Consider the following 13,566-nt stretch of genomic DNA (forward strand, 5'->3'; position numbering starts at 1 on the left):
CCCCCCTATCTTTTTTTTCTTGAATATTTTAAAGGAAATTCCAGACATATTAGTTCACCTATTTCACTATGCATCCCTAATTGATGAGCGCTTTTTTTAAATCTCTTTTTAACAGCACCACAATGCCATTATTATACTTAAGAAACATGACAGTACTAGGGGGCCTGGCTGGTGTAGCTGCTAGAGCATGTGACTCTTGATTTTAGGGTCGTGAATTCAAGTCCCAACTTGGGTGTGGAACCTACTTAAAATAAGAGATATAACACAACAGATGAATGGATAAAGAAGATGTAGTATAGATATACAATGGAATACTATGCAACCATTAAAAGGAAATGAAATCTTGCCATTTGCGACGACGATGACTTGGCTGGAACTCTTGGAGGGTATTATGCTTAGCGAAATAAGTCAATCAGAGAAAGACAGTTATCATATGATCTTTCTGATACGAGGAAATTGAAAGGCAACATGGGGGGTTTGGGAAGTAGGAAAGGAATAAATGAAACTAAGATGGGATCTGGAGGGAGACAAACCATAAGAGACTCTTAATCTCACAAAACAAACTGAGGGTTGCCACGGGGAGGGGAGTAAGGAGAGGGTGGTGGGGTTATGGACATTGGAGAGGGTATGTGCTATGGTGAGTGCTGTGAAGTGTGTAAGCCTGACAATTCACAGACCTGTACTGCTGGAGCAAATAGTCCATTATATGTTAATAAAAAAATTAAAAATTAGGGACGCCTGGGTGGCTCAGTTGGTTGAGCAGCTGCCTTCGGCTCAGGTCATGATCTCAGCGTCCTGGGATCGAGTCCCACATGGGGCTCCTTGCTCGGCGGGGAGCCTACTTCTCCCTCTGCCTCTGCCTGCCTCTCTGCCTGTGCTCACTCTCTCTCTCTCCCTCTCTCTCAGACAAATAAATAAAAAAAATCTTTAAAAAAAAATTAAAAATTATATTAAAAAATAAGAGACATAACAATGCTTACTTAATAACATAACACAAAAGTAGAGAGATGAGCACTGAGGAATGTATAAAATTGTTGAATTGCTATATTGTACACCTGCAACTAATATAATATGTATGTTAAATATACTGAAATTTTAAAAAATTAATTAAAAAAGCAAAGAAAGTAATTGGGTTTGACAAAATGTTGACAGTTTATTAAATTTGCTTGTAGCCTTTTTTTTTTAAACAGAACTTTACAGATACAGTCGAAGTCCCCTTTTACTAGATGTGTTTGTCTACAATTTATGGTATTTATATATTTAAAATGTAAACAATGTTATCTTTTACATATCCTTCTGAAACTTTATTACTTACCATTAGGTTTTCAAGATTTACTCGTGTTGTTACACATATTTCTAGTTCATTTTAACTGCTGTATGGTGTTCTATTTGGTTTGATTTAATTTGTATTTGTGTTCTAGTGGAACTTACTGATTTATATATTAGTGAATATTTAGGTTGTCCACGGGTTTGTTTGCTTTTTGCTACTATAAACAGGGATGCAGTGAACATTCTTGTGCATTTCCTTGTGCCACTTTTGTAAAATGTATGTAAATTATAATATGCATTCTCCTGATTATTTTTTAATAGATTTTATTTATTTATTTGACAGAGATCACAAGTAGGCAGAGAGGCAGGCAGAGAGAGGGGGAAGCAGGCTCCCTGCTGAGCAGAGAGCTCGCTGGGGGGCTCTATCCCAGGACCCTGGGATAATGACCTGAGCCGAAGGCAGAGGCTTTAACCCACTGAGCCACCCAGGCGCCCCTCCCCTGATCACTTTAGAGGTTGAGATGCTCTGTTACATTTTTTGGCTATATGGATTTTCTCTTCTGTGAATTGTCATATTTGCCTCTTTTCCTAATGGTTTTAAGAATTGATTCATAGTAATTCTTTGAATATTTTGGCTCCTAAGCCGTTGTCAGTTTTGTGTATTGTTAAAATCTTTCAACTCAGGCTGTCTTCTCCTGGTCCCTCCCTTGTTCCTGGCCCCTTAGTTTACTCCAGTTTAGTCAGCTTCTATTTTTATTCCTATGCTCCCTTGTTCTATTCTAACCTACACATTTTTGAGTTATGTTACCAAGATGGGGGATCCCTTCAGTTGTCCATTAGATGAACCGCTTTCTCATTTATGGTTTATTTTTGGTTCTGTAAGGTAGGCAACCCAGAATAGTGGTTAAGAATGGAGGCTATAGGGGTGCCTGGGTGTCTCAGTCAGTTGAGCATCTGCCTTTGGCTCAGGTCATGATCCCAGGGTCCTGGGATTGATCCCAACATCACATCGGACTCCCTGCTCAGCAGAGAGTCTGCTCCTCCTCCTCTCTCTGTGTGCCTCTCTGCCTACTTGTGTTCTCTCTGTCAAATAAATGAGTAAAATCTTAAAAAAGAATGGTGGCTGTAGAGTCTTAAATGTTTGCTTTTGAATCTTAGCTCAACCACATTACTTAATGTGTGTGACCATGGTACGTTACTTAACCTTCTTGTATACTTAGCTGTATAATCTATAAAACCCTTAAGGGTAGAGCTGTTATGATCCCCATTTTATATTTGATGAAACTCAGGCTCAGAGAGATTAGATTAGAAACATGAGTAAGTAGAAGAAACATGTGGACCTTTTTATCTTTTAATTTTACACTTTTGGTAGAGACCTGGGTACAGAGAAATACTTCTGCAATATAGGATACACAGTAGCAAAAGCCATGCCTCAGTGTTGGGGAAAAACATTAAGAGTAGAACTATGGAGAACTAAAGTGCCCACTGCCTGTTAAGAATCTATTAATAGGTTAAAAAATTCCTTTGTGTCATTATTCATTAAAATAAAAACACACACTTTTATTTTTATGACTTTAACTTGAAAGAGATACAGAATTTTTCTTAAGTTTTTTTTTTTTTTTTTAAGTAATCTCTGCATCCAACATGGGGCTTGAACTTATAACCCTGAAATCAAGAATCATGTTCTCCACTGACTAAACCAACCAGGCACCTCAAGATACAGAATTTTTAGATAAACATCCCAGGCCAGAGAACTCATAGTTGAAACAGGCAAATTAGATACAGGAACTGAGCCACACTAAAGGGTACAGTTTGGTAGACAATGAAGGGGGAGGGGGATATAGAACTTGATTTTGACAAAGAAGGAAGGAACCGAAAGGGCAAAGGCAACTTCTTTCTAGGGGAGGGAGAATAATTTTGACTTAGCTACTGTACCGTCTTTGATTTTTTTTTATTATTATAAAAGGAAATATGTTTATGACAAAAAGTCAAGTACTACAAGAAGGCATAAAGTAAAAATTAAAGTATAAAAGTTTCACAAAAGAATTAAAAGAATCCCAAAAGAATTAAAAGCAGGGACTTGAACAGATACTTGTATATCCATGTTGTTAGCAACATTATTCAGAATAGCCGAAAGGTGGAAACAACCCAGATGTCTATCAGTTGATAAATGGATAAACAAAATATGGTGTGTTAAGTGTGTATAACAGAATATTATTTAGCCTCAAAAAAGAGTGGAATTCTGATACATGCTACAATATGGATGATCTTTGAAGATATTATGCAAAATGAATAAAAAGGACAACTATCGTATGATTCCACTTACACCTAGAACAGTTAAATTCATAGAGGCAGAAAGTAGAGTGGTGGTTACTGGGGTTGGGAGAAGTTGTTGTTTACTGGGTACAGAGTTTCATTTTGGGATGATGTGAAGATTCTGGGGATGGATAGTGGTGATGGTTGCACAGTAGTGCAGATATACTGAATTGTATAGTTAAAAATGGTTAGAATGCTAAATTTCACATTATATGTAAATTTTCCACAGTGAAAAAGTTTCCCAACTCTAGCCTGGACGTGGTGTCCACTATAAACAATTTTTTAAATAAAGATTTTATTTATTTATTTGTCAGAAAGAGAGAAAGAAAGCACACAGCAGGCAGAGAGGGAGGCAGAGGCAGAGAGAGAGGCAGGCTCCCTGCCGAGCAAGGAGCTCGATGTGGGACTCGATCCCAGGACCCTGGGATCATGACCTGGGCCAAAGGCAGCAGCTTAACCCACTGAGCCACCCAGGCGTCCCCACTATAAACAATTTTTATAATAGCCAGATAAGTAGGAGAATATAAGCATATATGTGCAAATATGAACATGTTAGTTCAAAGTCTGTTCTTTGGGGGCACTCAGTTAGGTTTTGGGGACTCTGCAGTGTACAAAATTGACAAAGGTCCTTCAGTCACGGAGCTTTTAAAAATTTTGTTTTACACAAAATGGAGTTTGATACACATACTGTTTTATACCTTACATTTCCCCTTAATAAAGATGGACACATTTCCAAGTTAGTTTTTACAGATTTACTGATTTCATGGCTGCACGGTATGCCCTTATATGGATGTGCTATAATTTGTGTCTGTTGGATGGAATGGAGGAGGGAAAGAAGAGGTACAGAGAGCTGTGGTTTGCTGCTCGTGTTTGCCCCTTTTGTAACTTAAATTTTTATTGGGAGAATAGTATAGACTTGTTGTAGAAAGTCAGTGCCAAATATATCAAATAAAAGTAAAAACCCTTCAATCTGTTTTTTTCCCCCTCTTTTAATCCTGTTCCCTGAAAATAGTTACCACTGTTAATCATTGTTAACACTTGGAAGTTACTCATCTTTCAGACATTTTTAATGCATCTGCAAATATGGAAAATACATAGAATATACATATTCTCATTTGTTAGAAGCTGGCTCATGCAGTATAATACTGCTTATTTAATTCAGATGATTGTGAGTTATGCAGAGGGAAGAGCTGGCCTGGGCATTATGAGAGCTAGTCTCTGTCTAGATGGTGCTGGGGCAGGCAGTTCCTTAGTTGTCACTTGCATGCTGTCCCATAGTCAATGAGGTCACATTAAGGAGAGAAAACTAGTATGCTAGAAGTATTACTGTGGAGTTCTTTGGTTGCAAGCATTAGAAACCAGCTCAGCTTCTGTTAGACAAAAAATGGTGGCGGTGGGGGGATGGTGGTGCCTGGGTGGCTCAGTCAGTTAAGCAGCTGCCTTGGGCTCAGGTCATGATGTCAGGTCCTGGGATAGAGTCCCAGGTCAGGCTCCCTGCTCAGTAGAGAGGCTGCTTCTCCCTCTCCTAATGCCTGCCACTCTGCCTACTTGTGCTCTCTATCTGTCAAATAAATAAATATTTTTTTTAAATGGGGGGCTTTATAGAAGGATTTTTAGGTAGCAAGTAAAGAAATATTTATTTAAAAAAATTTTAAAGATGTTATTTATTTATTAGAGAGAAAGAGTACGAACATGGGGAGCAGCCGAGGGAGAGGGAGAAGCAGGCTTTCCATTGAGCAGGGAGCCCGATGCAGGGCTCTATCCCAGGACCCTGGGATCATGACCTGAGCCAAAGGCAGATGCTTAATCAACTGAGCCATCCAGGTGCCCCAAGTGAAGAAATATTTAAACTGAGTATCTGGAAAGTCAGGAATAGGGTGGCTCTGAGGGTTTCAATATCAATGTTTATCCCTTTCCATTTCTATATGTCCAAGTTTTTCTGGGGAAAAGTGAGTGGCTTAGGGATTGTGTGTCTACTGAAGGTTAAGAGGGTAGAGTCCTGGGTTTATGTGCCCCATGAGAATCTTACAGAATTGGGGAGTTGCAGTTTTGGAAAGGATGGGATTCAGGGCTGGCAAAACTGAGTGTCAGCCTTAAGTGTCAGCCATTTTAACCCTAGATTCTTAACTCCCCTCTCAAGGAGGAGATGACCGCCGGGTTCTGCTATGGCACATGGAACAAGCTATCCACTCCAGAGTCAAGCCCATACAGCTGAAAGGAGAGCACCATTCCAACATTTTTTGCCTGGCTTTCAACAGTGGGAACACCAAAGTATTCTCTGGAGGTGAGGAGAAGGGAGATTTCTACTTTGGGCAATTCACCGTGGCTGAGATTTTAGATAAAGAAGTGCTAAAATAACTCCTTGTTTTTCTTTATTTCACTGAGCTGTAGAATTACTGGTTTCCCATAGCTTGTCTTTCCCGCATTACAGCAGTTTAGACAGGTATATGAGCGCAGTTCTTCCCTCCCTCCCTTCCTTCTCCCCTCCTTCCTTCCTTCCTTCTGTTCTTTTGATTCTTCACTGTCATTTTTTTGTTTTTGGTAGAAAACTTCCTACATTGCAGTCTGGCATGCAGAAACACACACGCATATTTAAAATAGTACTTAACCTTACTATGTGTGGTACATTTTGATTTTTAAAAAATGCTACTTTATTCTTAAAGAACTTAAAGTTTGTGACTCAGATTGATGTCGTGATCCATGGATGGCTCCTGTTCGAAAAACATTGTGTTAGGGTACAATTAGAATGGCTTGGGCTCAAACCAGCCTCTCGGTGGTCCTGTATCAACCACACTCCTTTCTGACCACAACATTTCTAGTTCTGACCTCTCTTTTGCACTGCAGATTTTGCCATGAATATCTAGCTATGTGTTCTAAAAGCAATTTAAGTGCGGCAGATCTTAAAGCCAAGAGTATTAGTCTTCCTCCTGTACAAATATTTCCTCGTGTTCCCTGGATTCCTTTTCTCAGTTACTGTCAGCATTCACATAGTGATTTAAGCTATTAAATTTAACTTTCAGAAATTGCTAATATTGAAGCACTTTTAACTATAAAAATGACACTTCCACATAGTTCAGCTTAACAGAAATCTTGAAGTCCTCCTCAAACCTTCCTTTCTTTCATGAGTATCTTGTCACTCACCAACTAGACTTGCAAGCTTCTCATATTCGTCCTTTAGTTTCTGTTCTCTTTTTGTACCTACTGCCCTGGTTCGGGTGCTTATCTTTGATCCGGACTGTTGCAGCGGCCTTTGTGATTTCTGCAACCTGTCTGTAACTCTCCTTATTTATTACAAGTTTTCTTTTAAAAATAAAGTTTAACCGTGTCAGCCTCTGACCCTACAGTGTCCTCGGGATGAAGTGTAAACTTCTACTTCTCGAGCCTCATTTCCCTCCCCAGCATCTTGTACTCTAGCCCACTAAACCACTAGCCATCTTAGGTGCCCTTGTATCATTTTCTCTTGCTCTTCCTTCATGGATCATGATTAATTGTCCAGTCCCCACTAATTCCCCTAAGTCTTCTACTGTTAAGAGTTTTGAGTTATTGGAGTTTCTGTTCAGATAACTTCTTCCCCATAAAAACGTTCTCCTTTTCTGCCATGTACTTTCAAACCCACTCCTGAAGGAAATATTATTTCCTTTTTCTGTGTCCCCATTATAGAGCATATCACTACAACATAACAACCCACTTTGTCATTATTAGTTGCTGCATAGATGGACTGGAAGTTCTTTGAGGGCCAGGCAGAATCGTCCTCTTCCTCTTCTCGTATCCCCAGCACCTCAGCTGTGCCTGTTACCTAGGAGGCATTAGTGTGGGTTTGATTACTTGGTATGCACCCACAATAGAGTTTATAGCCAGAGATCTAGGATGTCCCGGGCCACATCTCTACTGCTACTGTTACTTTCTATTGAAGTGACTGTTGGTTGTGCTTTCAGTGTAGAGTGGGAATTTTTTTACTTTTCTTTTCATATTCAGGTTTTTATGTTTGCTTATATAAGCACTTTGAAGGCAGGACTACACATATTGTGAATGTAATATTTTTAGATTCCTTGATGGAATAAAGAAAAATGCAATAGAAAGAAGTTGTGGGGGCGCCTGGGTGGCTCAGTGGGTTAAGCCGCTGCCTTCGGCTCAGGTCATGATCTCAGGGTCCTGGGATCGAGTTCCACATCGGGTTCTCTGCTCAGCAAGGAGCCTGCTTCCCAATCTCTCTCTCTCTCTCTCTCTCTCTCTGCCTGCCTCTCCATCTACTTGTGATCTCTCTCTGTCAAATAAATAAATAAAAAATCTTTAAAAATTTTCCCATCACTTATAATCACACAATCATCAGATTTTAATGTTGTGAGATGATAAGGATAATGAATATCAGGAGATACTTATTAGGCGCTTAGTAAGTGCTCGGCCCTATTCTGAATGGTTTTGCGAATGTGCTCTTACCTTTGCAATGACCCTATAAACAATTACCCTTATTTTATAGATAAACAAACTGAGGCATAGGTTATCTGTATTCTAAGTCTCACAGTTGTTTTGCTTAAAAAAAAAAAAAAAGCTAGCTTGGATGAATTAATTTACCCATGATCATTTACTCTTTTATGTTTCTTAATGGCCACAGTTTTTGTTTTTTTTAATTTCATATATATATATATATATATATATATATGTATATAGGTACATATATATATGTATATATTATAATCCATTTAGTAATTCATTTTGAAAAGCACCTAGTTGGCTACTAGGCTTTCGAAAATTCTTTTGTATCTTTCTGAAATTATTTTTATAAAACTTTTTTTCTAATTAATACTCCTAATTTATATTAACATTGACTTTGTTCATATGCTTTCTGAAAACTTGAAAATTTCATATTGTGATATGGACAGGTAGCACTTTGCAGGAATTATCAAATGTCTACTTTTCTTCCTTACAGGAAATGATGAGCAAGTTATCCTCCATGATGTCGAAAGGTAAATAGATTGTTGGTATGTGAAGGTGACTGACTCTGGTTTTCACATGAAGAAAGGCAAATATCTCTTTAGACAGAAGTAGTTGTTTTTTGAAGGAAATAACATGAAGCCAGCTGTCCTTTTCTGAAACAGATTTCTGTAATAATTTTGAAATAAAATTTTGATTAAGGAGAGATTTGTAAAGTTGGAATGAACTTAGACTATTTAGGTGAAAATTTAAAGGAAGAGGTTGGAAGAGAAGGAAACAACAGCATAATAATAACTAATCTTTATGTGGGGTACTATTCTAAGTGCTTTACATGTGTTCATCAGTTTCATCCTCACAGTGATTCTATAAAGCTGTACGATTCTAGTGTCATTGTGGTTGAGGAAACTGAGGTGTAGAAAATTAGGTAACTTAGGGTCAGGTGGTACTGGGATTTGAACTTGGGCTGCCTGGTCCCAGGGCCATGCTCTTGCTCACATACCAGACAGCCACATCAATCCTCTTCTTCCCCTGCTGATACCAGATCTGACTGCTTTGAAGTTCCCTTGTTTTTGAAAATCAAGCACCACCCCCCAGCTCTGTACAGAAGCAGATACATTCCGCAGGAAGTGAAAACACTAAACTCATCTACTGAATCACTTTTTCAACTATGCTCATTTAGTGCAAAAAAACAAACCATGAAATCTATAAAAAGCTTTTCTAATGAATTTTTATTTTTTACCTGAAAGTTGGGTACCTACTTTTTAAGGAAATACAATATCCTTTGGGTTTCGCTCGATTTACTTTTTACTGGAAATGAGGGAGAGCCCTATGTGAGGAACTTGAGGGCTGGGACTCTGCAGTCTTTGTGTGCATGTGTGTGCCTGTGTGCCTCTTTCTGCTCTCTGTCTCTCAGCAGCGAGACCTTGGATGTGTTTGCTCACGAAGATGCAGTATATGGCTTGTCAGTGAGTCCGGTGAATGACAACATTTTTGCCAGCTCCTCAGATGATGGCCGGGTTCTCATCTGGGACATCCGGGAGTCTCCCCATGGAGGTAGGGTCAAAGGGCTGTTGGACTGTGTTGAAGAGTTTGATGTCAGGTTCATTGTAGAGGCAGTTTATGACCTGAGTAACCTGCGTGGGAGAGTTGGAAAGGGAGAGGCAGCTCTCATGGTGGGGCATAGATGTGTGTTTGTAGACGTCCCATCATGTGCATAAGCCAGAAGTGAGGCACCTTTCTTAGGCCTTCTCAGCCGTTTGTGAGCCTCCACAAACTCTTGGGCCTGTCAGAAACGCCACCGTATGTTGGCGTTCAGTGGCCTCAAGGAATAGAAGATGCAGGGCTTCACTGTAGAGGGCAGCTACCAGGGGCCAGCTCCATATGGTGCTGACACACACAGTTCTTGGTTATTCACAGAGAACGGGGGTGTTCTGGTGTTGGTGTATAGAAACTGCAAACGATGGCAGATGCACCCCATTTAAGGGAGATTGTCCAGGTGAGTTCCTCCTCTAGGTGTGCTCTTTGGGCTTCTGAAGTATAAAATGAAGGATTGTTTTGTTGAATTTCTCTGAAGTTTTTCAGGAAATGCATCTTTTCAGCTCGTTTCCTGAGTAAAGCGTTCACTCTGTAACTTTGTTTTTGTTCAAAGACTTTCCTCCAGCATCACCCTCGGTGTTCCCCCTGCCCCCACCTTCAGTGCAGCTTTGTCTTGATCATACCTGTGTACACAGAATTACTCTCCTGCCTGTCTTGTCTGACAGGATCTGGATCTTTTTATTATTCTGTAGTCAAAGCGTTTAACATGCAGAGCTGTGCCTCATCACAGAGACTCGGGCTATAGGAAAAGCTTGTTTCTGGGGTCAGGCAGATAAGGTAGCTGCAAGGAGCAGCTGGGGTTGAGTCACCATGTCCTGGGGAGGAAAGCCTCCTCTGTCTGGACTGCCCAGAGTCTCTGCTGTGTCCCATGTGGAAATCCTAGACTGGGCAGTGCTTTCTGTCTGTTTCTTCTAAACACTTGCCACACAAAAGTATATCCTGGGTAGCAGAGTGATTCCTTCCTCGCCTGGAGCCTGCTAATACAGGCAGCGGCCTGCAAGGTTTCTGAGTGAAGTTGATTAGGAGCTGGCTGGATGTAAGAGTTCAGGTATTAGGTTCCTTTTTTTCCTTCCTTTTCTTCGTCTTTTTTTTTTTTTTTTTAAATATTCCAATACTGGGAATGAAATCATAGAATTCTCGTCTGAGGCTCTTAGATTGTTTAGGGAGCAATTTAGAGAGAACACTGTGCTATTGTTTTTCCTCACCTTCAATTTTCTCATTGTTTTGCTTTGTCTTCATTAAATCTTGGTATAGTTTTAAAAACTTTTAATTTCTAAAACTAATAAATTTGGATTAAGGTACAATAATCCTGTCAGTAATCGGTTGTGAGTTTTTTCAGCTCATGTGGAATTCAGTCTTACTTACTGTAAAACAGCTTACCTTCCCAGTTCCTGTGACCGTTTCCGTTTGTCACAGGATCTGAAGAGGTAGAATACTCAGTGTTTCTGAGTATTATAGCTCCCAGTTTGTTTATATGTGATAGAGTTGCTGTTTTCAGAAGTAAGTGTGTGCAGAGAATGAGCAGGGGTGACTGCTGGGGTGAAGTACTGCTTTGGGGCTCCAGCTACTAGGATGGTTTCTACAGGGTCACATTCCTGCTTTGACTGCCTCTGGCCCAGAGGCACTGAATGAGCTCTGGGGCTGATTGTCATTTCTCTATTCACAGAGCCCTTCTGCCTGGCAAACTATCCATCAGCTTTTCACAGTGTCATGTTTAACCCTGTGGAGCCCAGGTTATTGGCCACAGCCAATTCAAAGGAAGGAGTGGGACTCTGGGATATTCGAAAACCTCAGAGGTGAGCCCCCTTTATTCATATGGTGTTAAAACTTGCCCCTGCCTCAACTTTCAGGTGATGTGATCAGCAGGGTCGTGAAAACCTGTTTGACCATTGATCTCAGTTGGCCATCTCCTGACATATACTGGTGCCTGTGAAGCCAGGGGAGCCCTGTCCCCAAGAGACAGGCAGTCTGAGAAATCCACACTCCTTGCTGAAGGACTCATAAATTGTAATCTGACTCTAGACAAGTCAGTTCTAGGCAAATAGATGAGAGCCTCCCTTCAGTACTGCCTTCTGTCTTTAAGCCCAGAGTTCCTCAGATGCCTGGGAACTCTTGCAGGGGGGATGGAGGAGACGGAGGAGGAGAATTTGTCGAACTCATAGCCACTGAACCAGGGATTCTTAGCTCCAGGCAGGAGGAGTTTTCTACATGGCTTTGAGAGAACTGTGAATCCACCAAATTGTGTGGAAATTATATTATGTACCCATCTAAGTGCATTTTTCTGTGAAGGGAGTTTATTTGTTTTTTTTGTTTGTTTGTTTTTGCTTTTTTTTAAGTGTCTCAAACCAGTGGCTAAGACAATAAAGGCTAAGAGCCACTGCACTATAGTGTTAGGGACCTAATGTGTTTTCCCTTCTGTTTGCATTATTAAAAGAGTACACTTAAGACAATCTTCAACCAATGGTATACAAGTCACTAATGGGAGAATTTCAGGCATCACGAAGGGAAATGTGTAGGTGGGGTTGAGTAGGAGGCTTTTTCATGTTCCTTAAAGCCCATGGACAACTTTTTATGGCACCTGTACTTAAAGCTAGCTTTGCTTAATAAAAGACTTACATGCATTGTCTGCTCTTCTGGAAATTCTGCGTGGAGGTAACTTCCTACTTTGTAAAGCAGTATTGTAGAAGAATATCATGGAAAGTAAGCGAGGTTATAATTTATTTCATGGATCTCGATGAAAAAGGCAATTAGGTACAGAGGATTATCTTCCTTGGTGATTTTAAGTTCTAGCTAATTCTCTCCATGGGGCCGTCACAGGGATCTACAACTATTGCAGCAGATCTGTTAGGCCAGAGAGGTGCTGCTTTTGTTGAGCAGGACTCCCTGAAGCTCTGTAGGGCAGCAGAGGTTTCTCCCGCCCTTTGGTACATATACACTCAGCCCTTGCTTTCCCCCCTACTGAAATGCGTATAGTGGCGGGACCCCTACTGTGCCTTTGCACTGTATGCTTGGGGACACTCATTCCCCGTCTGTGTTTCCCTGTGTTCATCTGTAACATTCTCTGCCACTTGAGATCTTTGAGACACAGCCAGAGAGGGAACACAAGCAGGGGAAGTAGGAGAGGGAGAAGCAGGGAGCCTGATCCAGAGCTCGATCCCAGGACCCCAGGATCATGACCTGAGCTGAAGGCAGACACCCAACAACTGAGCCACCCAAGCACCTCAAGAACAGCTCTTCTGCCTTATCCATATTACAAAGGGTAGGAACTGGGTTAACTCTGCCAGCCTTCTCCCAGCTTGCTACCTCCCATGCTTACCATTGTAACGAATAGCTGGCTACTGGAGTGGGGTCCTGAGCTATTCATTTCTAGTGGAAAGCTTGAGCAGTGCATGCTGTAGCAGTGTCTTGAGAATAGAGGAGAGGTTGAGTGTTTTAATCCTTCTATTACCCCACCCCCAGCAGTTTCCTACTGTGTTTTGTTTTGTATCACCTCTTTCTACTTACCTCCTCACTAAACATGGCTTCTTTAAAAAAAAAAAAGAAAAATGAGATTATTGCTTTATTTTTAAAATAACATGTATTAAGTATAAGGTTTATATCCAGAGAAATATAACGAAAGAAAAAAAAAAAAGAAAAAAATCTCACCTCCAGATTACCTCTCTTATATTTTCTACATGTTTATATATCAGTATAGTTCTTCTTAGTCTCTAGTCATATTCTCCAAAGATAACTATAATGAACAGTTTCTATGTATCAGAACATAATTTAATACATGTACTAGCATGTATATCTATCCTTTAAAAACTTGAGGCTAAAGGAACCATTTTCAACTTCTTTTTTCAATTAATAATATGTATTGGAGCTTTATTCCTATCAGCGCTTACAGATCTAGCGTGTTCTTTTTTTTTTTTTTTTAATATTTCCTTTTTTTTTTTTTTTTCTTAAAGATTTTAT

The 13,566-nt window shown here is 40.2% G+C and overlaps 1 protein-coding gene across 3 annotated transcripts in view; it reads left to right on the forward strand.

Annotated features, from left to right (window-relative positions):
- DCAF5 (DDB1 and CUL4 associated factor 5) overlaps positions 1-13,566 on the forward strand; it is a 100,660-nt gene that overhangs the window by 21,049 nt on the left and 66,045 nt on the right. For 2 of the 3 annotated variants that reach the window (XM_044231871.1, XM_044231873.1), the window contains exons 2-5: positions 5,726-5,869; positions 8,513-8,549; positions 9,431-9,570; positions 11,279-11,408. In XM_044231871.1, the coding sequence (XP_044087806.1) occupies positions 5,726-5,869; positions 8,513-8,549; positions 9,431-9,570; positions 11,279-11,408 (451 nt within the window). The remainder of the gene's footprint in view (positions 1-5,725; positions 5,870-8,512; positions 8,550-9,430; positions 9,571-11,278; positions 11,409-13,566) is intronic. The other variant, XM_044231872.1, reaches the window with a different exon arrangement.

The sequence above is a fragment of the Neovison vison genome, chromosome 13, assembly GCF_020171115.1.
Source record: "Neovison vison isolate M4711 chromosome 13, ASM_NN_V1, whole genome shotgun sequence".
Taxonomy (NCBI): Eukaryota; Metazoa; Chordata; class Mammalia; order Carnivora; family Mustelidae; genus Neogale; species Neogale vison.